The 26,882-nt window shown below is 48.5% G+C and overlaps 1 protein-coding gene across 1 annotated transcript; it reads right to left on the bottom strand.

The window, feature by feature from the left end:
• Positions 1-787: 787 nt before the first annotated feature.
• Positions 788-26,882, bottom strand: GPR173 (G protein-coupled receptor 173). The gene is made up of 2 exons (XM_008272645.4): positions 26,187-26,882; positions 788-4,930 (listed from the first exon to the last, which is right to left on the bottom strand). The coding sequence occupies exon 2, from the start codon at positions 4,831-4,833 to the stop codon at positions 3,712-3,714; it is 1,122 nt and encodes a 373-aa protein (XP_008270867.1). The 5' UTR covers positions 4,834-4,930; positions 26,187-26,882; the 3' UTR covers positions 788-3,711.

Raw genomic sequence — 26,882 nt, 5'->3', positions numbered from 1 at the left:
TCAAATAAAATCGGGAGAGCCTCGCTATCATTCTACCTCCCCCATTCGCCTCCTCCCCTCAGCAACTACGCACTTCTAAAATCTGCTCCTTCCCCCACGGCCTGCTTCTTCCCTTGGGGCGAACTGGGCTGTAGCTCTTCAGGGCTTGGGTTGCCCTACAAGCTACTGTATTTAGGCACCCCGGGTCTTTGGTTTGGTACCTAGGTTTTGACGTGCCGTTTTCCATCTCTGCAAAATAGCTCTAGAAATGATAATCACACACAAAGAGTAACTTCCTCTGCGTCATAAAAATGATTGTGATTCAGCTTGTCTGCTAGATTTTTCTAGAGCTTTTTCTTCACCCACTTGACATTTCTCTTCCATCCGTTCTTCTTCCTTTCCCCAATATATGTTGCTTTTAATCATATATATATATATATATTTTTTTTTTCGATCAGAGATGGATGGTCTTTTGAGAGGCATGGTGCTGGAATTCTGGTTTTGGTTCTGGGATTCACACCATGGCTGTATCCTTCACATTGAAACTCTGAACATCACTGCCCCTCTATGAGCTTCAGTTTTTTCTCTCATCTAGGTGTCCCTAAAGAGAGGCGTAGGTAACTGCCCATTGCAGCCTTGTGGTAGCAGAGACTTGGCAGCAACCGAGGGATCCATCACCAGGGGAATGGATAAGAAAAATGTGATACATGTTTCAGATGGACCACTAGAATGAATTAGGTCTGTATACGGCAACATGGCTGGATCTCGCAAAAACAGAATGTTGAGTGAAAAAAGAAACAGAACAAGATTTATAGTACAATACTGTTTATGTAAATTAAAACACACAACAATACCATATACTTTTCACAGATATACATATGTAAATAAACACATGAATGGTGGATTGGAAGGACATACATTAAATACACGAGAGTGAGTGCCTATGTTGGTGGGGGGAGAATGGGATCCGGGATGGGCGATGAAAGGGGACAAAAAATAAAATCAAGAATAAAAGGACCTTGCATGAACCAGTGATGATATACTGTGCCAAGAACTGAGGAGTATGGTCAACTCAATTCTGTGCACCTGAGGGAATAAGCAAATAAATAGATAGTAAATTAATTGAGTGCCCAGGGAGCAGCCCGGCTGGGTAGACTCCCAGGCTTGGATCCTCCCCCTCCCCGTGACATCCCTCCCTCTGAATTGAATCAAAGCTGACCAAAGTATCCCCTTAGGAAGGGCTCCCATCCCAGTCTGAGCAGTTCCTCCAGAAGCCACTACTTTGTGTGTGTGTGCGTGTGTGTGTATGGGGGGGGGGGTGTTTCCTAAACCTTTGAGCTCCTCTCAAGTTAGATTCCCAATTCTCAGTCTGCATTCTCCATGGTGGTCCAATTTCAGGAACAACTCGTTTGAGTTTGGGGAGGAGACTAAGACAGGGCTGGGAGTGATACCTGGGGCTCCAGGCTTCGGGAAGAGGTGAGGTTCTCAAGTGCCCTGCTCCCCTCCCTGCTCGGAGTCTGGGGGCCAGTGGTGGACAATCTTATGGGATGGGAGTGTACCCTCTTGTTAACATACATATGTACAGTTTCCAAGTTCCATTTCCAGACCACTGTTTCCTGCTGCAGGCAAATACTCTAGTGTGTCTCCTCTCAACTAAGAGTGTATGTGTGTGTGTACGTGTGTGTATGCTGTATATGTCTCCACATATGGGCATTTGCTCACATGTGTGTACCAAGCAAGATTTCCTCAGGGGTGCTTCTCCACACAAAGTCACACAGACACACACTATCTCACTCAATCACATCTTCCCACATGTGATCACGCAGACAGGACACACAACACACGGACGCAGACACACACACAGATACACAGACACACAATACACAGTCAGAAAGAGAAAACATCCAATATAGCATTGTTCATTTCAGTTTTTCCATTTACAAAATCCAATGGTGAATCCAGGCAGTTAGAAAAAAGAAATGGAGGAAAACCCTCCCGAGTGTACCCTATCTACCCCCCACCCCCTTGGTCTTCCCACCCCACCCCCTTGGAAAGGCACCCCCATCACTATCACTGAGAGAACAGGTACCCCCACTCCTGGCCTCCCAGCCACTCTGGCCTGCCTTTCCAGGGCCACTCCACAGACAGGCTCATTAATGTCTCTCCTGCCTAGAGGGCCCTCCTCATTCCTTTTAGGTCAAGGCTTCCCCACTTCTGGGGGCTGTCTTGGGGTAGGGAGGGAGCTCAGAACAGGGACTTCAATAGGAAGGAAAAAGAGAGGGGTGGATAAATACACATCCTCACCCATCTCCCTCAGGAAATGAGAGGGGGCACAGAGTCTGGGCAAGCCCAGGCAAAAGAGTGGCGGCTTGGCCCACCAGTCCACAGAACTGGCCTTGCAGTAAGCCCAAAGTCAACCTTGCCCCTGGGAGGGAGTCTTGTGCCTCCCCCCTCCGGGGAATCTGGCTGCAGTCTACTCCATTTGGGGTGTAGGCAAGAGCAAAGGGAGCAAGGGAGAAAGGACTGTTAGGAGGAAGGATGTGTGGGGCTGAGGGCCCAGAAGGCCAGGGACTACCAAGGAGGAGGAAGGGGCTTGAGGCCCCTGAGGCTAGAGGGGAACAAAAAGAAGTCAAACAGGAATGGATTCAAGTCTCAAACACCTTGGAGTCTGTACCACTATCGGTTTCCAAGGACACCCCCCCCCCCCGATTTCCATCTTCCGAAGAGTAGTATGAACCCGGGAAGCAATCTGGGGTTGCATTCAACTCTGACTCCAGGCACTAGGGTCTAGCTCCTCTGGGGAGTTCAGCTCCCATTCCTACACTTCTCTGGAGAGCTGCTCCTGCCTGCATGGCCCCCACATCAGCCCCTGTGGGGCTGTCGTGGATTTTTCAACCTTAGGAAGAAGAGTTGGAGGGTCAGGGATCCAGTGCTAGAGAATGCAGACAAACTTGGGTCTCTTCAGCTTGAGGAGTTCAGCTCACAGCCTGCTCTTCACCTAGCCTGGGCCCATGCTGGGGCCCTTCTCCCTGCCCTCTTGGCTTCTTAAGTAGATGTCGAAGAAACACTTTGGAGGTCTGGACACGGGATGTGGGAGGGAGAGGAGACGGGGCTTGGTACCAGGGTTAGCCAAAAACAACATTGCACACAACATAGCAATTAAACATCCCTGCTCCCTGGGGACCCAGCACCCCCTTAGGTCCCTCTTATCAGCAGCCTTGGATCAGTTTCTCCCTCAACATCCAGGCCTTGCTAAAGGACTTGGGAGGGAAGGGTGCATGGGAGCAGGGGGCGGGGGGAGGCAATAGAGCTCTGGAAATCTATTTTACAGGACAAATTTGCCCCTTCTGGACAACGTCAGAAGGAGAGACACTTAAAGCAAGAAAGCCTGTCTCCTCTGCTGTTAGTATAAAAACCTGCATTTTCAGTTTTGTTTTCTTTTTCTGAATTGTCACTTGAGAGAGAGAGAGAGATAGAGAGAGAGATAGAATGAGATTGTAGAAGTGGAGAAGGAGGTGGTGGAGACAGGCCCCACAAAACTAGGAATGTCTCTTTCCCAGTCCCCCACCCTGGGGAGGTGTTGGCAAAGGTGCCTGGATTCCGGGTGGTTCGAGGGACTGGGGCTGGAGCTCAGAAAGGAAGGCTCCCATAAGGGGCCCCATCTGTCCCTTTCATTTGGCCCCATCATGGTGACCATGACCTTTTCCCTGCCTGTCTGCCTACCAGCCTGCTTCACATGACACAGTAGGGTTCTCTGGGAGCCGGGGCACCTCCTGTGCCCCAGCAGGGGGCGTGAGTCCTCAGGCACTTCTTGAGGTCCTTGTTGAGCAGGAAGCAGACGATCGGGTTGACGGCAGCCTGGGCGAAGCTCATCCAAACAGCGGTGGCCAGGTAGCGATGGGGCACGGCGCAGGCTTTCACAAACACTCGCCAGTAGCAGGCCACAATGTAGGGTGACCAGAGGAGCAAGAAGAGCAGTGTGATCGCGTAGAACATGCGGCCCAGCTGCTTTTCACCCTTGACCTCGTCCATGCCCAGCAGCCGCCGGCTGGCTGCGTGCCCATTCTGCCGGATACCCAGCAGGGTTGGTGGCATAGGCCCACGGCCAAAGCCGGCGATCCAGTTGGCAGCAGCCTGGCCGGTGGCCCCAGGGCCATGGAAAGTCCAGTTCTGGCTGATGGCTGGCACCATCTGCACTGGCTTCATCTTGCGGTGACGATACTCGAAGAGGAGAAGCTTGCCATAGACAGCATGTGTGGCTGCCATGAGCACAGCCAACATAAGCATGAAGCCGAGTGTGTCATTGGCCTTGAAGTAGCGATGCTCAAAGATGCACTGGTCCTCCTCCCGGATAAACTTGTAGGTGCCCACGTCGAAGACGGGTGGGAAGGCCATGGCCACAGACAGGGTCCAGGCCATGCAGATGACAGCTGCACATGTCCAGAGTGTCATGCGCTTGGCGTAGAAGCGGTGGTGGGCAATGGCCATGTAGCGGGTGACACTGATGCAGAACAGCATGAAGGCCGCATGGAAGCAAAAGAGCACGGCCATGAAGGCCACAATCTTGCAGCTGAGTGCACTGAAGGTCCATGAGGAGCCGTGGCGCACAGAAGCCAGCACAAAGGGGAAGCAGACGGCAGAGCGTATGCCATCGGCCAGGCACAGGTCCAGCAGAAAGTAGTAAGGAGCCTTGTGCAGGGCACGCTCCTTGAGCACCAGCAGGGACAAGATGGCATTGCCCGCCAGGCTCACGCACATGATCAGTCCCAATAGCACCAGCTTCACATAAGCCGACGCTGACGGCGGGGACAGGGCGCCGCTCACCTCCTCCGGCTCTCCGGTGGTGTTGGCCATACTGAGGGGGCAAGGGCCGCTCTCAACCCTATGGGTTCAGCCGGGCTGGTACCCGATGGGCCCTGTGGGACTCCATCAGTTGTCCTGTGGGCTGTACCTGTGAATGGAGCAATGGTGGAGACACAAAGAGAGAAAAATATATACAGATACCCAGAGATGGAGTGGGAGAGAATGGGAGATGGAACAAAGAGGAAAATGGCAGGGAGATATAAATGGAGAGGAATGTATATAGAAACGGGGGGAATGAGAAAGTTGAGAGAGAGAGAGAGAGATTTGGTTAGTATGTGTCTGAGAGGAGGACTAGTGCACAGAAGGTTGGGGTGAGGTGGGGCAAGAGGACAAGACAGGAGAGAGACAGTGAGAACCTGATGGAAAGGGAAGCTGAGGAAGAAACAGAAAAGTCAGGCTTAGCGGGTCTTACAAGTCCTCCCTGCCTCGGGCTCACTCCTGCGGCTCCCCCCGCTTTGCTGAGTGAGGCTGCCCAATCTTTCTGGGTGTCATTGGTTACCTCCATCCCCCGTGACTGTGTCTGTGATATGGGGATGTTGCTGTGTGGCTCTTATCCCACTTCACAAAGCCCTAAGGCTGTGCTGAAACATTTTTGACCGCTGCCCTCAATCAAACATGCGTTTTACAGCACAACCCAGTACACACACAGGCCTGGCTCAACCAAAGGCTTCACCACACAGTACTGATCCAGTATATAATGCATTAAATGTGTTCTTACTACTAGTTTATAATGGTTAATACTATTCTAGTTCATGGTCTTTTTTTGTCTTTTGAAAGAAATGGCCGGTAGCCACTCATTAAACAGATTTATTTACTGCTTACCAGGAATGTGCTCAAGAAACAGCAAAAAGACTAGTGTGGCTGGGATGGAGTGAGGGAGGCAGGTCACAGAGGGGTCTGGGGCCAGATCATGTAGGGCTGAGGCATTCATTTTAGGTGGGGGCTTGGGTCTGCATTTATTTTTTTAAAGATTTTATTTATTTGTTTGAGAGGTAGAGTTACAGACGGTGAGAGGGAGAGAGAAAGGTCTTCCATTTGCTGGTCACTCCCCAATTGGCAGCAACAGCTGGACCTGAGTCGATCTGAAGCCAGGAATCTGGAGCTTCCTCCGGGTTTCCCATGCAAGTGCTTGGGCCATCCTCTACTTCTTTCCCAGGCCACACCCGACAGCTGGATCAGAAGAGGAGCAGCCGGGACTAGAACCGCTGCCCACAGGGGTTACTGGTGCTGCAGGCGGAGGATTAACCTACTTTGCCACAGCGCTGGCCTTGGGTCTTTATTTTAAGTGAAATGGGATGTGTGTGTGATTGTAGAGCTGGAGGCAGGCTTGAGTCTATTCCACACTCACTGAAGAAAGCATTTACTGGCCGGCGCCGCGGCTCAATAGGTTAATCCTCCACCTAGCGGCGCCGGCACACGGGGTTCTAGTCCCGTTCGGAGTGCCGGATTCTTTCCCTCTTCCAGGCCAGCTCTCTGCTGTGGCCAGGGAGTGCAGTGGAGGATGGCCCAAGTGCTTGGGCCCTGCACCCCATGGGAGACCAGGAGAAGCACCTGGCTCCTGGCTCCTGCCTTTGGATCAGCGCGGTGTGCCAGCCGTGGCGGCCAATGGAGGGTGAACCAACAGCAAAAGGAAGACCTTTCTCTCTGTCTCTCTCTCTCACTATCCACTCTGCCTGTAAAAAAATAAACAAATAAATAAAAAGAAAGCATTTACTAAGCATCTAGTGGGTGTTAGGCACTGAGGGTACAGCTGTGAGCCAGCCGGACAAGGACCTCTGTCCCCATGGGGCTGACAGTCTAGATAACCCAGGACCATCAGAGGAGTATATAACTTGTCTGAAGACAAGTTCCTGGGAAGAAACATAACGAAGGGAAGGGAGCAGGAAGTGCTAGAGATGAGGGGAGGCATTGCGGTGGTCGATGAGGTAGACCAGGAAGGCTTCCCGGAAGAATCGTGTAAGTACACAGCTGAAGGAGGTGAAAGAGTGAGCCACAAGGGTGACTGTGGGAAGATCAGTCCAGGCAGGGGAGCCATATGGCATGCGTAAGGAAGAACAAGATGCTCCTTGAGTACTGGCAGGGACCAGATGGCGGGTAGAATAGAGCAAGCAAAGGGAAAGTGGTGGGAGGAGAGGTCAGATCATGGGCCTGTGAGGACTTGGACTTGGACTCCGAATGAGATGGGAGTCTTGGGAGGGTTTTGCACAGAGGCAAGATGTGACACAACGTGGGGCTGTGAAAGCAGGTAGGTGGGGCAAAGGAGACCTCTCAGGAGGCTCCTGCATAATCCAGGTGAGGTGTGATAGCACCCCCACATCCATTTTCCTCTTGTAGTTTTCTTCCTAGAATTTCTCTTTTCTAGCACACTATATGATTTTCTTTTAAATTTCCTTTGTTGCCTGTTTCATCCTCATAGAATGAAAGCTCCTTGAGGGCAGGGATTATAGACTCAGTCTCCTCGAGAGGGACTCTGCATGGCCACGGCAGGCACGCAGTGAAAATATGGCCCATCAGTTGATGGTGAAGGGACGAAATAGGCTGGCAGGTTGAGAGGGCCCCCTGGAGGCCTCCGGGTAGGACTGCTGAAGGAGGGGCCCGGGGAGTGCATCTGGCAGTAGGGGCCACATAGCAAAGCTCCCACCCAGTGTGTACAGGAAGGAAGTGGAGGGATGTGATTATAACACGGACGATCCCAGAATGAAGTCAGCCAGGCAACGCAGGTAACGCTGGAGGAACTCGGGATTACTGTTGGGGCTAAGGAGAGGCTGGGACCCGGGGAGGTGGAGCTTGAGCAGGTATCCTCCCATCTCCGTCCTCCCAGGGAAAGTCTCCCCTCCATGCTGTTCCCCAGCCAGGCTTTTTTTGGTGGTGAAGTCTTGGTGCCAGCAGGGCACGAGAGGGGGCCAGGGAGGGGCTGGTTGGAATAAGTGGGGTTGGTGGGCCCCCTTTCAGCCCTTCTAGGCCCAACAGCCCCTTCAGAATTGTGGAGCAGTCCTTGGCTGGGTGTATGGAAATGTCTGACTGTGTGCACACCCGTGCATTCACACACACACACACACACACACACACTCACTCGCTCACTCTTTAGCCCTGAGAAGAGGCAGGGAGAAAGGAGTAGAGATAGATGAGAAACTGAATGTAACAGAGTCAGACAGAGTGATGGAAAAGGAGAGAGGGGTGTTGTAACAGACAGATGGAGGGGCCAGCATGGTGACATAGCGGTAAAGCCGCTGCCTGCAGTGCCGGTATCCCATATGGGCGCCGGTTCCAGTCCTGGCTGCTCCACTTCTGATCCAGCTCTCTACTGTGGCCTGGGAAAGCAGTAGAAGATGGCCCAAGTCCTTGGGCCCCTGAACCTGCATGGGAGACCCAGAGGAGGCTCCTGGCTCCTGGCTTCGGATTGGCACAGCTCCAGATGTTGCGGCCAACTGGGGAATGAACCAGCAGATGGAAGACCTCTCTCTCTCTGTCTCTCCTCTCTCTGTGTAACTCTGATTTAAGCAAATAAATAAATCTTTTTTAAAAAGAGAAAGACAGATGGAGACATAGGAGGGAGAGGGAGGGAGGGAGGCCTCACACACAGAGGAATAAATAGAAATAAAGACAGGGGGCTGGTGCTGTGGCGCAGCGGGTTAGGGCCCTGGCCTGAAGCGCTGGCATATCATGTGGGCACTGGTTCTAGTCCCGGCTGCTCCTCTTTTTTTTTTTTTTTTTTTTTTTGACAGGCAGAGTGGACAGTGAGAGAGAGAGAGAGAGAGGGAGAAAGGTGTTCCTTTGCTTTGGTTCACCCTCCAATGGCCGCTGCGGCCGGTGCACCATGCTGATCTGAAGGCAGGAGCCAGGTGCTTATCCTGGTCTCCCACGGGGGTGCAGGGCCCAAGCACTTGGGCCAGCCTCCACTGCACTCCCAGGCCACAGCAGAGGGCTGGCCTGGAAGAGGGGCAACCGGGACAGAATCTGGCGCCCCGACTGGGACTAGAACCCGGGGTGCTGGGGCCGCAGGCGGAGGATTAGCCTATTGAGCCGCAGCGCCGGCCGCTTCTCTTCTGATTCAGCTCTCTGCTATGGCCTGGGAAAGCAGTGGGAGATGGCCCAAGTCCTTGGGCCTCTGCACCCTTGTGGGAGACCCGGAGGAGGCTCCTGGCTCCTGGCTTCGGATTGTTGCAGCTCCGGCCATTGCGGCCATCTGGTGAGTGGACCAGCAGATGGAAGACCTCTCTTTCTGTCTCTACTTCTCTCTGTAACTCTGTCTTTCAAATAAATAAAATAAATATTTTAAAAAAAGAAATAAAGACAGAAAGGGAGAGAAAGAGAATGATACATAGAGAAACAGCATGACAAAGAAGAGAGAGAGACACAGAGACAGACAGAAAGAGGAAGAAAAGAGAGGGAGAAGGCAGGCATAATGCCAGGGAGGAAAAAGATACAGAAGATAGAGACGCGAGAGGGGAGCCAGAGAAAGAGAGGGGAGCTGGAGAGAAACCAAAATAAAGTTGGAGACAGGGAAGGACACACAGAGAGACATCTAAGACCAAGAAGGTGAACAATGTGTAGCTCAGGGTCTCAGTGAAAACAAAGGCTAAATCTAAACCAAGCAACCAACCAACAACAAAAGCAGTCACAGTAAATAGAACCATGGCATTGCAGGGCCAGCTGGGGAGGTGGTATAATTAAAAAGAGGGCTGTCCTGAGCGTGGACTGGCAGCGCTGAGTGGGTCCAGCAGAGGCTGTGTGTGCACATGCAGAACACATGCATGCCTACTGGGGCCCAGCCACCCTTGTGCGCACGCACACACTCACAGGCTGAGGTATGTCTTGGAGTCTGCCTACACACGGATACACAGTGTACCCTGCCTCCGCACAGGTACACAGTGTACCCAGTCGTTAAGTGCCAGAGCTGTGTCATCAACCAAGGTACTACTGCCCCCTAGGGGACATTTGGGAAATTGGTTGGAGCTTTTTTTTTTTTTTTTTTTTTTTTTGGCTGCGGCATGGCTGAGGAGTACCCTGTCTTTCTAACAGCTAGGGGTCCAGGGTGAGGGTGCTCGCTATCCAGTGATAGGTGTAGCAGTCCCACACAGCCAGCACACGGTCCGCATCCCCTAGGTCTTTGGACTTGGAATGTGGCTGTCAGACAAGAGGGGACCATTACTCTTTCCTTGGAGTCATGCACTATTTCAGAAAATCTCGCCCCAAGGACTTGCTTATCATTTTCCTGCACGTTGTGCGTCTGACTTTCCTCCTTCTCCTAAATTGATATTCACTCATTATAACACATTACAAGCCTCTAGTAACTTCCTGCTTTTTCCTGGGCAATGTCACACCCAAGTACTTACATATTGAAATGAATTATTTTCTTACAAATCACTTTCCTTTTATTTATCTTTTGTACTATTATAAATACAATGTGGATATTATATAAAATACTATGTGGTTTTTCTTTATTTTGGGTTAGTGTGAGAGAGATTACATTAGCTAAAACTTCAATTCCAGAAAGCAAAAGGCTGTTATGAAATTCAACTGGCCCTCTTTACCTGTGAATTCAACCAACTGCACACTGAAAATATTTGAAAGCAAAAAAAATTGTGTCTGGATGAACATGCTTAGACTTTTGACTTGTCATTATTCTGGAAGCAATACACTATAGCAACTATTTACATTTACATTTTATTAGGTATTATATGCCATCTGGAGATAATGTAAAGTATATGAAGATGTGCATGGACACCTGTATCTGTTACATGAAAGAGGGAGTTGAGCGTGCGAAAGCACAGAATTGTTCATACACACAGACACATGCAAACACTTGCAATGGTGCACAAAACCACACTCCTTTATCCTACACACACAAGCGGATGAATTCTCCAAAACACTGACAGAAGCCGGCGCCGTGGCTCAATAGGCTAATCCTCCACCTTGCGGCGCCGGCACACCAGGTTCTAGTCCCGGTTGGGGCGCCGGATTCTGTCCCGGTTGCCCCTCTTCCAGGCCAGCTCTCTGCTATGGCCAGGGAGTGCAGTGGAGGATGGCCCAGGTGCTTGGGCCCTGCACCCCATGGGAGACCAGGAAAAGCACCTGGATCCTGGCTCCTGCCATCGGATCAGCGCGGTGCGCCGGCTGCAGCGGCGGCCATTGGAGGGTGAACCAACGGCAAAAGGAAGACCTTTCTCTCTCTGTCTCTCTCTCTCACTGTCCACTCTGCCTGTCAAAAAAAAAAAAAAAAAAAAAAACACTGACAGAAACACACAAGCAGATTTACTCACATACACTGTCCCTCACACACAGACACACACTTGTATATGCCCGCTGTCCCGATATACCTGATTATTCAAATCCTTTCGCGTATTCAAACTCTCACAATACCGATATATACAGTGGCTTATCTCTATCATCACATCTACCAGCACTGTTACAAACATCAACGCTTAGATTCAAAGTCACTTATACAGGCCAGCATGTTCACACACATCCATGAGTGTATGTATATGTATGTATATATAGACAGAATTCCCCTAGGATACCTGCAGTTTATTTGCACAGAGAAAAAATAGGCAGGTAAAAAAACTGTTCATATCAACACACACACACACACATACATACACATGTACTCTAACAGAGAAACCCTCTCACGTAGATTAGGTGCACTCGCCAACACAGACATGTACATCCTGTCATATGTACCCACACAGCCATTTACAGATGTGGTCACTCAATCACAGCTCCAGCACACACACACACACACACATACACACACACTTTTAGTAATATGCAAGTACTAACACAGATAAAAATCACCACAGTAGGGTGAGAGTTTGGTACAGTAGTTAAGACACCACTTGGGACACCTGCAGCCCATGTGACAGTGCCTGGCTTTGAGTCCTGGGTCTGCTTCCAATTCCAGCTTTCTGCTAATGTGCACCCTTGGATCCCAACACCTACATGGGGGAGCTGAGTTCTGGGCTTCTGGCTTCAGTCTGGCCCAGTCCCAAGTTGCAGGCATTTGCAGAGTGAACCAGCACATGGACGATCTCTGTCTCTCTTTCTGCCTTTCAAATAAACAAAATAAAGTTTTTAATAATCCTGTATATATGGATACACTCTCAGATGCAGACTCCTACAAGTGGGGGAACCTGTGCATACAAAATTGGTCACACCTGCAACAGATACACTCCTAAAGACAAACTTGCTCTCTCTGCACACACCAGATAACTCCTGCAGCATAACTGGAAACATAGTAGGGATGCCCAGTTGGTGGATACCTGGCACAGCACGGGGGCAGAAGAAGGGCTCCAGGGAGCCACACCTTGCAAATGTTTTCATTGCTTCCTGTTAATCATCACTGAGGGTTTTGGTTTGGCTTGTATCTATGTGTACAATGCTCCTCTTTTATTTTTTTAAAAAGATATATTTTTATTTGTTTGAAAAAGTTACTGAGAGAGAGGGAAACAGAGAGTGATACAGACATCTCCCATCCACTGGTTCACTTCCCAAATGGCCACAACAGCCAGGGCTGGGCGAGGCCAAAGCCATGAGCCAGAAACTCCATCTGGGTCTCCCACATGGGTGGCAGGGATCCAAGCACTTGGGCTATCCTCTGCTATCTTCCCAGGAAGCTGGATTGGAAGTGGAGCAGCTGGGACTTGAACTGGCACTCATATACGTTGCCAGCGTTGGAGGTGGCAGCCCAACCCACTGAGCCACAACACCAGTGGCCCCCCATGTTTCTATTTTAATGGGATATTTTTCTTATTTTTCTGCAATTCTTTTTCCCTACAAAAATAGAAGGGTTGTATTATTGTTGCTATTATGGACTACAGGTTGAGTATCCTGTATCTGAAATGCTTGGAATATTGGCATACAGATAATGAGATATCTTGGGGATGGAAACCAGACCAAACACAAAATTCATTTATGTTTCATATATATATATATATATCTTGTACACACAGCGTGAAGGAAATTCTTCACAGTATTAAGATTGCACCTGCGTTTTGACTGTGATCCATATATCACATGAGATAAGATGTGGAATTTTTCCTTTGAGTTTTCATCCCAGTGCTCCAAAAGTTTCAGACCCTGGAGCATTGCAAATTTAGAATTTTTGGATTAGGGATGCTCAACTCATATTGTATAGTATTAAGTGTTTCTAAGGAGAGCTGTATTACTTTGTTAACTTCCTTGATTGTTGCTTCTTTACATAAAAACATAAAAATGTACTGTATGTACCTCAGTGTGGGCATTATTCAGAATCACTAATTACCTACTCAGAGCCACTCGTTTTGCCTGTAACCCTGCGCAGTCCTCTCACTTTGCTGTATGCTCAAGCATACCTGCTATGCCATTTCATCTATAAGTATTTTAGTCTCTGCTTCCAAAAGACAAGGACTCTTTTTAGAACATTACATCACTACCATTTTATGATTTTTTAGCTTATTTCTCAATTTGTTTTTCTGGCATTTGACACTAAAAATTAGCCAAATCTGATTCTTCTTGGGATTTCCTAATTATTCTCTTGTTTTCAGATAAAACTATCTGTCAATCATTAAATGACACCTTATAAAAGTTTAATTTTATTGACTCAGTAAACGGAAGTTTAGATCTTTGCGGCTTTGTTTCAGAGTACTGCGTACTGCTTCTTTTTTTTTTTTTTAAAGAGAGATTTATTTTATTTATTTGAAAAGCAGAGTGACAGAGAGAGGAGGAAAGAAAGAGGTATCTTCCAACCACTGGTTCACTCCCCAAATGGCTGCAACGGCCAGGGCAGAGCCAGGCAGAGGCCAGGAGCTTCATTCGGGTCTCCCACGTGAGTGAGGGGCCCAAACACTTGGGCCATCTTCCACTGCTTTCCCAGGCACAATAGCAGGGAGCTGGATTGGAAGTGGAGCAACAGAAACTTGAACCAATGCCCATATGAGATGCCAGGGCAGCAGGCAGTGGCTTTACTTGCTACTCCACAACAATGGTCTTGGCCTCCAAAGTATTGATTTCTTAAGAATGCAGAGAGGGGCCAGCACTGTGGCGTGGTAGGTGGGGCTGCTGCTTGCAGTGCTGGCATCCCATGTGGACACCAGTTTGAGTCCTGGCTGCTCCACTTCCGATCCGGCTTTCTGCTATGGGCTGGGAAAGTAGTAGACGATAGCCCAAGTCCTTGGGCCCCTGTGCCCGAGTGGGAGACCTGGAGGAAGCTCCTAGCTCCTTGTTATTGGATCAGTGCAGCTCTGGAGGTTGCTGCCATCTGGGGAGTGAACCAGCGGATGGAAGACCTTTCTCTCTCTCTCTTTCTCTCTCTCCCTGCATATCTGTAGCTCTGCCTTTCAAATGAATAAATATTTTTTTAAAAAAAGAATGTAGAGAATAATCAGTTTCAGAAGTCACAGAAGTCTGCTGACTCCTTCAATAGAAAGATTTGGACTTGGATTTTTCAAAGTGTCTGGAAGTACAAATTAAGAAATCGAGATCTGGGGGTCAGCGCTATGGTGTAGCAGGTAAAGCCACAGCCTGCACTGCCGGCATCCCATGTGGATGCCAGTCCCAGAGTCTCTACTTCTGATTCAGCTCTCTGCTATGGCTTGGGAAAAGAGTAGAAGATGGCCCAAGTCCTTGGGCCCCCGCTCCCGCCTGGGAGACCGGGAAGAAGCTCCTGGCTCCTGGCTTTGGATCAGCACAGCTCCAGCTGTTGCGGCCAACTGGGGAGTGAACCAGCGGATGGTAGACCCCCTCATGCACCTCTGCCTCTCCTTCTATCTCTGTGTAACTCTGACTTTCAAATAAATAAATAAATCTTTAAAAATTTTTTTTAAAAAAGCAAAACTTTAACTTAGGAGAAGGGAGAATAATATGGTTTCCCAGGTGATATTTATTTGGTTTTGCAATTTGGATACTAAAGAAAACTCATCAGGATGGGTAGAGCATCATCTGTATTTAGGAGGAAAGTGCCATCATTATTTTGAGATACTTAAAATGACTACTTGTGGCAAGAAATTCCAATATCACATTTGATTGAAAGAAAAGAAATATTCAGTTTAAAGAAGAATCTTCCTTTTGAAGCACAAAATTAAAAGACTACAAATTATGCAAATTGTCATTACTAGTGAGAAAGTTTAAATCAGTGAAAACGATATATAGTTTGAGAATTTACTGCCACCTCCTTGTGCAGTGTCTTGTTGGTGCTGACCACCAAAAGATGGAAGAGACAATGCAGTTTTTTCAAGCAGAGAATCTGGGTCTCTACTTTGCCATGGCAAGAACAAGGAAATTATGAAAGAGGGGTGGAAAAGAGAGGCAAGAACAAGCAGCTGTTCTGTTTCTTAGGAGAAGCTGGTGTGGTGTGAAAGCACCAGCCAACGCTAGAAACTACCTGATGCTTCAGAGAAACCCAAATGGCATCTGATGGCCCCAGAGCTGCTATTGGTTTTTTTATGTAAATATTTATTATTTACTTATTTATTTGAAAGACAGAGTTACAGAGAGAAGTAGAGACAGAGAGAGAGGTCTTCCATCCACTGGTTCACTCCCCAGATGGCTGCAATGGCCGGAGTTGCGCCAATCCAGGAGCCAGGAGCCAGGAGCTTCTTCCGGGTCTCCCACGCGGGTGCAGAGGCCCAAGGACTAGGGCCATCGTCTACTGCTCTCCCAGGCCATAGCAGAGAGCTGGATAGGAAGAAGAGCAGCCAGGACTAGAACTGGCACCCATATGGGATGCCCAGCTTGGCCCAGCCCAGGCAGTTGTGGGCATTTGGGGAGCAAACCACAGGATGGAAGATCTCTCTCTTTCTCTGTGTCTCTTCCTGTCTCTGTGTAACTCTGCCTTTTAAATAAATTTTATATATATATATATATATATATATGCCAAACTACTAGCTGTTACTTGCTTCATTTTTTTTTATAGAGGTTTTCACCAAGGAACACAATAACTTGATGTAAGACCAACACCCCAGGACCAATGCATTTACCAAATCAAGTTGAAAATGGCTGCAAGTGAATCAAATGACCAAAAAATAAATCAGGGCAGTCATGACCAAGTCTCAGAAGTGAGTACAAATGTTGGCCATTACAAATTCACATCAGGGAATAAAAACATTGCATTGCTAGAAGTGAGCCCAAATGTGTCATGAAAAAAATCCTGCAAAGATTGCATTCGAAAGTTGTATACTGATTCAATATTGAGTAAACCCCTTAAAACTGTGCACTTTTGCTTTTCTTCTCATAATTGTATAGTATCAAGAAAATGCAAAAAAAAATTCTTTTTCACCAAACTCTAGTATTGCTAACTCCTTTTCCGTTCACTGCATTCAATCATTTCACTTTCTTTATGTGCTGACTTGTGAATGCCCTGACCCATTCACATCTAGTCACATTGCATAGAAACACTGGCACATACAGATATGTGCACATGTGTACATGGAGATTCAAACTGGCATTCACATGCAAACTTACACCAGCTGATAACTGCAATTAGATACTCTCTCACACACACACATCTGCATGTACACAGTTATGCATGCATGGAGGTACCTACTCATTAGCAAGTCACTCAAAGATATAACACCTATGCGTGCACAGATCTAACACTGTGTTTCTATAGAAATAGAGGCCTAGGCAGAGGCACAGTCAGTATTAACACAGGCACTTGCAGACACACAAACATACAAAAGAAACTACCTGGACCTACACACTTTCAGATGCAGTTCTAAGAACTGACATTTAGATATAGGTGAAGTCCTGCTCACATCCTATAGATCCTCTGCCCCCATGCCACTGGCTCCTACACTAAGATACTAAAACCCACTGTCGGCCAGGGCCACAGCTCACTTGGCTAATCCTCCGCCTGCGGCACTGGCACCCTGGGTTCTAGTCCTGGTTGGGGGCGCTGGATTCTGTCTCGGTTGCTCCTCTTCCAGTCCAGCTCTCTGCTGTGGCTTGGGAAGGCAGTGGAGGATGGCCCAAGTGCTTGGGCCCTGCACCCACATGGGAGACCAGGAGGAAGCACTGGGCTCCTGGCTTCGGATTGGCACAGCACGCCGGCCGTAGCGGCCATTTGGAGGGTGAACCAACGGAAGGAAGACCTTTCTCTCTGTCTCTCTCACTGTCTAACTCTGCCTGTCAAAAAAAAAAAAAAAAAAAGCCCACTGTCTTGGGGCCAGCGCTGTGGCATAGCAGGTGAAGCTGCCGCCTGCAGTGCCTTCATCCCATATGGGCACCAGTTCGAGTCCTGGCTGCTCCACTTCCAATCCAGCTCTCTGCTATAGCCTGAGAAAGCAGTAGAAGATGGCCCAAGTCCTTGGGCCCCTGCACCTGCATGGGAGACACAAATGAAACTCCAGGCTCTGGCTTCAGATCGGGTCAGCTCTGACCATTGTGGCCATTTGGGGAGTGAACCAGAGGATGGAAGACTTCTCTCTCTTCCTCTGGCTCTTCCTTTCAAATAAATAAATAAATCTTAAAAAACAACAACAACAACACTGACTTATACAAAGTCAGTCTCACGAATCTGCCCTGGTACACAGACATACACATACAGTACAGACATTCTCATGTGTAAAGGCACTTGGCTCAGGCTCACTGCTACACACACAGAGGACAAGCAGGCATGCAGAGCCAGGCAGACTCAGGCATGCACACTCACGTAGCCACCGAGCCTTTCCAAGACAGAGAGGCATAAACCCCCAGAGACACACACCATTCACACCTGCACATACACCCACACAACACAGATAGAAACATCCTAATGCATCGGCATATAGGCACAATCCTTTATGTGCACACATACCTGCATCATATTACATAAACCTGGATGCCAACCTGCTGGCGTTTTCAAACACTCACAATGGAAATTGACATGCACACATTTACATAGCAACCACTACAAACATGTCTACGTGGTCAGATGAAAACCCACTGGCATGTGCGCATGCACACACGCACACAGAAGCATGCTCACATGTGCAGATGTACCAGCAATGCAAGCAGCAGCACCTGCACTCACACAGACACAACCACAGATACAGATGGGTGCCCTCATACATCCTGATGTTGGCACTGGGAAAGATACCACGAAGGGCCAACCCTCCCCAACCTGTTCCCTGGACACATAATACTTCCTTTTCTCCACACCCGCCCATGGTTTTATAGGCACACTGGGACATATATAAATTTGTAATTTCCTATGCAAACACACGCACGTACACATAGGACAAACAAGCTCATTCTTTTACACAGATATGTGGACATGGATAATGGAGCAAATATGCCCATAGAAGCTTCCTTCACACTTGCAGCGGGGCACATACTGTTACTCAGATACTGGTACAGATAATTATCATAATAGATAGTATATTCTATGGCACAGAGGACTCATTATGTTCCAGGCACTGTTCTAGGACTCATTATGTGCCAGGCACTGTTCTAAGTGCTTTTGATCTATTAACTCATCCAATCCTCACCCTACGAAATGGGAATATTTTTATTCCTACCTTAGGGATCAGATACTGGGCCATGTTGAAGTTAGGGGACTTTACCCAAAGCCACAGCTAGTTCATAACCAAAACCAAGATTCAAACTCAAAAGTTGCCTCTAGAGACTGTGCAGGTCCAATTTTGCCCCACGGAGAACTACTCTCACATCATGCCCAGAGACAGCTATACCTCCACTCTCATGCAAGCACATGCACACACAAGCCAGCTGCCATTTACTGACACCCTCAGACACAAATGGCCCCACATACCCAGTCACACAGTCACAAACACGGACAGATAAGGACATGTCCACGTTGACAGCCATTCCAGCAGAGATATACTTGTATGTGTCCCAGGAAATATTTAGATAGATAGAGATCATATATATGTATAAAATATATTTATGTATTATATAAACATTATATTATATATTATATAATATATAAATAAATATATAAAATATATGCATTCATACACATGCCCACATTCACACACTACCTAGCCATATCCACAGTGCTGAACTCACAAAACATTCAGAAACACCACCTACACACCATCCAGATCAATTTGCACTCAAATACAGATATACCACATTGTCAAACACACTCCCCATCTACATACAGCCAAACACTCACACACATGATCCAGATACACCCACATGAACACCTGCCCAGATTCACTCACATTTATACCCCCCCTGTATACTGATTGGCCTATGCACACTCTGTCTGACACCACCCAGATACACCTGCTCTCTCTTATATACCATCCAGAGAGAACTGGATACATTATGCTCACACTTTCACAGATCGCAATTCAGATAAACCCACATTCTTTCTAACACACACTACTGGGATATATATTGCACACATAGATTTCATCCAGTGCCACACAGTTTCCCACATATCTCATCTAAATATACCCATCCTCATATATGTGCACCCCAAATACACTTACATGTGCAGGCATTCCACCCAGATATAGCCACACTTAAACAAACTCCCAACTCGGTACACCTGCACTCTCACGTACAACACTCACAGACACTCAGAGTTATACCTCCCCAACTCAAGAGTCCTCAGACCTCATTCAGATACACCTACAACCTGTCTTGCACACACACACAGTATCAAAACACATCCCAATGATACACCTTTCAAAGGCACTACACATACACATGTCCCACCCAGATACACTAACAAATTCTAAATCCAAAAACATACACATACACACACATACATGATACAGCTACCCACCCACATATAGTCCAGAAAACCCACACTCACATACAAACCCTATCCAGATATACGCCCAGTTTCTCATGTTCTTTCTTTTTCACAAGCACACCTGCACACACTCACACAAACACACACATGCATACCACAAGCACAGACCCACTCAGATACACCATCCCCCACAAACACACACCACCATTCAGATTCATCTCATGTAGACTACTGAGATCCACTCAAACCCACACACATCAACTACATACATCCATAACCACATATATATCTCGCCCACATATACCCAACTTTCATTCTGGTTGTCCAGGGATAGCGGCCCCCACAAATCCATGCTCCCGTCCCCTCTACACCATCTGGATGCATACACACTCCACCCAAACGTACCCTCAAATGATTTATTTCACATACCCCATCTATCGACATACACATATCCAAGCACATACACACCCATGCTCTCCATCCAGATACACGACTGAAGCCCTCACAACACATCATCCAGCTATATTTTACTACACATGCTACCATCCAAATACACTCATGCTCTCACCTGTCCATTATCCAGGTATGCCTACCCACAAATCCACTCCACTCCAAACACACCAACACATGGTCTTATACACAGCCCAAATGTACCCACATGCTTGCTCATGCACATGCATATCTCTCATACACTGTCATCCTGATACACACACTCCCATTCACATTGTATCACCCCCACTGAGCCCCAAGCTGGATAAACCCAAATTCTCATACTCCATCCAGATCCGCATACACGCTCCTCCTACCAGAGATATCCATGCACTCACATTCCCACCACACTCAGAAGTGCCCACCCTCACACATACACATACATTCCAGATTCCCCATTATCCAGATCTTCCCACACTCCACACACACAATGCAGATACACCCATTCTCTCTCACACACCACACACACACACACACACACACTTCTCACCCAGATACACCCCCATGTACCATCTACAGACATCCCCATATACTCATATACACCCCATATACACTCATATCCACCCCCAACCTCACCCAAATGTGCCCAAGTTTTCTCTCTAACACACAGTCTGGATACACTCCATCACTCATTTCCATTGCCTAGACACACTTGTGCTCTCACCCACCTACACATCATCCAGATCAACCTACACTTGAATCCCTACACCCCAATATGCTCACACACCCTCATATACAAACTCTATCCCAAAACACCCACACTCTCTGTTACACAACATAGATACAGACACACTGTCAAACACATACCCCATCCAGAAAATCCCTGCTCTCTCAAATCATCCAGATACACTCATATTCACATACCCCTCAAATATGCACATCATCACATGTATTCCCACATAGCCTCACCCAAACTCTCATCCATACCACCCTCCACCCAAACAGGCCAGCTTACACCCACATTCACCCCTCCTCTCTGAAACACACCCAAATGTCACAGACATAAATCCTGCCCAGAAATACTCATGTTCTCTCTTCTGTCCCCACAACCCACATTCTCTCTCATCAGATGTATCACACACACACCACACACGCATGCGCACACACACACACACACACAGAAGCTATAACTTCACTGATATGTACACATTTACATCTAGGTTTCTGTCTGGATGGCATAATTTGGGTGCTGTCTGTGAAAATCATTTATCAACTTTAGACATTATATAATGCCATTCTGTCCTAGGCCTTTGATGGTAGAGGCATGGGAAGGAAGGTCTTTGTATTCAAATGAGTCCTTTACTGTCTTTTTTCAAAGATTCATTTATTTTAGAGGTCCAAATTCCAGAGACAGAGGGAGAGGTACAGGGAGATCTTCCATCCACTGGTTTACTCTCCAGATGGCCACAACAGCCAGCACTGGGCCAGACCAAAGCCAGAAGCCAGGAGATTCATCCGGGTCTCCCACATGGGTGGCAGGGGACCAAACACTTGGGCCATCTTCTGCTGCTTTTCCCAGCAGGGAGCTGGATGGGAAGTGGAAGAGCCAGGATTCAAATCAGTGCCCATATGGAATGCTGGCATCGAAGGTGGTGGCTTTACTGAGTACGCAACAATACTGGCCCCAAAGAAATTATTTTCTAAAGAGATCACATGTATCCTCCCATGAAGACATCAGCCATGACTGGTCCCAGTTCCTGGGTATGAATCCTGATAATTATCCTACCACAGGGAGCTGGCATTGTGGCATAGCAGGTAAAAGGTAGCAGGCAAAGCAGGTAAAATCACCGCCTGTGATGCCAGCATCCCATGTGGGCCCTGGTTTGATTCCTGGTTGCTCCACTTCTGATCCAGATCCTTCCTGATGGCCTGGGAAAAGCAGTCGAAGATAGCCCAAGTATTTGGGTCCCTGCCACCCATGTAGGAAACCCTGCAGGAAGAAGCCCCTGGTTCCTGGCTTCAGTCTGGCCCAGCGCTAGCCATGGCAGCCATCTGGAGAGTGAACCAGCAGGTGGAAGATTCTCTCTCTCACTTTCTGTGTAACTATGATTTTCAAAATAAATAAATAAATCTTAAAACCAAATTATCCTACAAGGAGTGACCCTGGGGCAGGAGGCATAGGCTGCTCAGGATTTACAGCTTGCCAATCTGTAGGGCGTGTAGAGAGTTACAGACAGACATGGTCTAGTGGGGCACCACTGACATTCAGACAAACATATAAAGTCACACAGACTTAAAAGCACCTTTATCACCCATTCAGCGAGAAGGCCCATGCCCATAGGCCCAAGGCCAAGTATCTCTCTCTCTCAAACACGGTCAGACAAGCACATGCCCACAAACAGGCAAATTCTATATCACACCCAAGGAGACAATAAACAAACACAGACAGAGATGAACTGCCAAAGGTGTACACACACATACATGTAGACATGGCCATATGCATACATTCACATGCACTCACACATCTGTGCAGGTATATTCACACATGGACACCCAGCTATGTACATGCTTGAAATGAGATGATGTATACATATACAGACACTCTAACACATAGAATTTTGTTGCACAACTGGGCATGTACACCTATGAGCATATTCACACAAATGTACATTGCTACATTAATTCTTTCCCATTCACATATAATCAGACATGAAAACACAAATGTCCTCACAAAACACACTCACACTATGACAGCCAGGTATACACACTATGTACATTGACACACATTCACATGCCCACATAAGAAGCTATGCAAACAAAAGAAGAATCATTTACATTTGCATTCCCACAGACAAACTTGGACACAAAGGCATGCTTACACATGTGCATACATGGGAGAACACTCACATACTCACACACACGTACATCTGCACAAGAACTGATCCACCCTCATCACAGACACACACATGCAAAGACATTGTCAAATATATATATATATATATATTCCCAAATGTACTAATAGGCTGAGAGTGTTAGACACAAATGTATTCACATTTTTCAACAACATATGCTCCAGAGCAAATATATATATAAATACAAACACATGCATGCAAATAGGATTATGCAAACTGGTACATACACACACCTGTACATTTGGTCAGGCACACTCACAGACATAGTCACACACAGAGAGATGTACAAGAACACACAGATACACACACACACACACACATATATATTCTCTCAGATACACACCTAAACAGATGTTCATGTATACTAATGTATACCCACGACCACACACAGGCATATTCAAACACACATTCACATGACACACACTCAGAAATTAAAACAAAACATGAGACATGCACACCCAAGTATTATGAAATGTAGCTACTCATGCATACCACAATCAGACATGCACTTACACATCACAGTGTACACACAGAATTAGACACACGAAATGCATCCATTCACCTATGCACACAGCCTTTGCTGTGCATAGGTGTATACATACACATACAGGCATACACTTCCCACAGCCACAGTCATACATATGATCAAATGTTCACACATACCCATCTTCATAGGTCTCTTTTCATTCATACACTCCCTTACCCCCACAATTAGTTTTCCTCATCCTAGTGTGCCAATCCACCCTAATGTTTCTTGAATCCATGTGGACACATAGACTTGTCTACAGACAATACACACTCAGACAGTCACACACAGGCACATATATAATTTAAAATGCTGGAGAATCCACACCCATGCTCACTCACAGAAATACATGAGAGACACACCTACACAGAAGCATGTTCACATACACACACCATCCCACACATGCATGGGCATGCACACATACATGCCCTGACACTCACCATTTAGATGCACCCACAGTCATGTGCACATGTGGGCATACATGAATATACACAATCAAATACAATTAGGTATTCACCTGATTGGCACTAGGAAACCCATATACTCATACACATAGAATTAGACATGTGCACTCAAAGGCAAATTGATACCACACACATATACAACCAGACATGCAACAGGCCTGTTGGCTACAGAAACACACCCACACCCAAGCCAAAATCAAATACACCCCTTTGCTCACCCAGCAGACATGCAAAGTCATACCCACCCCTCTGTACACACACAAGCCTGCCTAGGCACTCACACACTCCCTCATACCATCATACAGCCTGCTCACACACAAACATATTCAGTGTCCAGGAACAATTACACACACACACAGCCACACAGTTTCAGTTGCACACAGACACCCACGCTCAGGCCCAGATGCCTCTGGACCACAGACTGGGTCCTCTCCCTTCCACACCAAATGCTTCTTCAGAAAAGTCGACTTTATGCCTCAAAGCCCAGCCAGCCCTCCTTGCCCCTACGGAGGGGGCCTTCTGGGCTTCAGTTTCTCCCCTCCCCCACCTCCCCTTGGTCCCTGACCCCTCACCCCATGTTCCACCACATCTCCACACCCACGAACCAATGAGCACACCCCACTCTTCCCCCACTCCAGGCTCTAGGTGACCAAATCCCTGGGACCTGTTCCCCATAGGTCTGGCAGCTGCATGGGCCACACCCCAGCTCCGTTCAAAGCCCTGTGAGCTCAGAAGCTTCAGCCTTGTCTCTAGGCCCTGCCAACCACTGACCACAAGCCACACTCCTGCCAAGTCTCCCCTCAACAGGGAGACACATATATCATCCAGGCCAGGAATGCTGCAGGCTGCAAACTGGGCTTCTGCTGGCTCCAGGGGGCCCAAGCCTGTGTGTGTGTGTGTGTGTGTGTGTGTGCACGCGCGCGCACGGGTGCATGTGCACAAACAAGGGCAAGAGCAAGAAAGGTGGCAGGGATTGAGGTAGAGCCAGAGCCGAGAGGCTCTGCCCCCAGGCACCTCTTATCATTCCCTACAAATGAGAAGTGACCACATAGAGTTGCTTCTGCCTCCCCTCCACTTCTTCTCCCATTTGCCCACCTGCTGCCCTCCACAGATCCCTGCTGAGACCCTGGAGAGGAGGGTCTCCCAAATAATCAATAACAATATTAATCAGTAACAATAGTGATGGCGTCAGTGCCACCTCTAAGCACACCCCACATCTACTTACACAAACTAATTTAATTCCTTCACACACTCATGAAGGAAGGGTTAGCAGTCTCTGACAGGTAGGAAAACTGAGGCTTAATAAGTGGCGTGCTCTACTATAAAGTTACAGAGCTAGTAGTTGGGAAAACGGCCCTGGTAGACTCCATGTTCTCCATGTCCTAGGTTTTCCTGCCTTTCCTGATAGAGGGACCTCTGGCCACTGTGCACAAGGCCATAAGATCGGAGGCCCCAGACACAATACTGACATGTGAAACACAGAGAAAGCCTTGTGATGGAGGCTGGAGCCCACACTGAGGGGAGACTGCTGTGCCTGGCCTCTGTGAGTTGTTGTGTGGCTTGGTCCTTGTCTCCACAGAGCCATCGGGCAGCCCAGGGCCGGGAAGTGCTCCCCACCCCACCTCACCTCCCTTTAGCCCTCCAGTGGCTTCCTCTCCCCTAGCTGGGCATCACAGGAATGTCTCCCTGAGTGAATGAGTAAAAGCCTGTGCTACCTGTGGGGAGAGACAAGGGAGCGAAGGAAGGGAGGGAGGCAGGGAGGGGAACAGAAAAGGAGAAGAGAAGGAAAGAAGGGGTGATCTGGACTGGAAGCAGCTTCTCTGTCATGTCTACCCACCTGCTTGCTACCCAGGTGCTCACACACAGAGAGACACACACAGACACATGCACACTTGGCAAGCAGGCCAAGGAACCGGGAGGAGAGTGGAGGAGGAGGGAGAGGGAGAGGAGGCAGCTGCAGGAGGCTGAGCCTGCCTGGGGTTCAGGCATTGTGAGGGGGAATGCCGGCTTCCCAGGCTTCCCTTCCACAGTTAGCACAGCCTCGTGCCCAAACGCAACCATAATGACAAAAACAGACCCTGTGCAGGGAAACAGGTGGTGGTTCCCTTTCTCATGGGACATTTAGGATTGAGGAAGATGAGGGAAGATGAGGAGTCTCCAGGCTTGGGTAACCCTGTGATGGAAGAGAGAGAGAGAGAGAGAGAGAGAGAGGGACTGACTAACGGAGTGAGAGAAACAGAGCATGGCAGTGATGGAGACTCTGAAATATGTGTGGGGAGGCAGAAGGGAAGTCCCAGCCCCCCACCCTTGGTGAACGGATGCTGACTGCTTACCTGGGCTTTTTCTCAGCAGGGCTGTCTTGGAATCCAGGAAGAGGGCTCAAGCTGTCTCACCATGGATAAATCACAGCCCAGGCCACATTGTGGGACCCTCTGTGATCTGGAGGCCAGTGACTCTCCCGCTTCTGTTGCCGTGGATACAGCCAGGCTGGTCTAAATCGCAGGCATCAGGGGAAGCAGGCACCGGAGGGGTGCACTAGGCAGGGCTGGGGGTGTTGGGGAATACCAAGTGGGCAGCATACTGCCTTAGGGTGCCCAACTAGCTGGCAGGTGGGGGTCCCGGTAGGTGCTTCCCCCATTACACACTACCACCCCCATCTTCATGCCACTGCCAAGCTGGGAGGGGGCCCAGAGCTGGCCCCTGCTGCCCGTCTGTCCACCTGGCTGCCGGTCCCCCTCCCCCCACCCCCCCACCCCGTCTGCCTGCTGGCCGCCGCCTTTTGTCCTCAGAAGACACGGTCCCCGCGGGGCCTCTGCCAAGCCTCTAGCAGATGCTCAGGGTCCGGGGCTCCTCCCTGGGAGCACCCGGGCCATGGCCTGGGAGAGCCCCAGTTGGGGGGGGGCTCTCATCCAGGCTCACCCTGCTCCCGGGACCTGGCGGGGACGAGGAAGAGGTGCAGGTCCACAGCCAGAGGCAGCAGCAGAGGTGGTGTTGGGGAGGGGATGGACGCCAGAAAGAGGGGGTGGGGT

This window comes from Oryctolagus cuniculus, chromosome X, assembly GCF_964237555.1.
Source record: "Oryctolagus cuniculus chromosome X, mOryCun1.1, whole genome shotgun sequence".
NCBI classification, from domain to species: domain Eukaryota; kingdom Metazoa; phylum Chordata; class Mammalia; order Lagomorpha; family Leporidae; genus Oryctolagus; species Oryctolagus cuniculus.
This window is presented reverse-complemented; position numbering and strand designations above follow the sequence as displayed.

Bases quoted from the DNA above. Each gene is read 5' to 3' on its own strand.
- GPR173 (XM_008272645.4), bottom strand. From the start codon at position 4,833: ATGGCCAACACCACCGGAGAGCCGGAGGAGGTGAGCGGCGCCCTGTCC.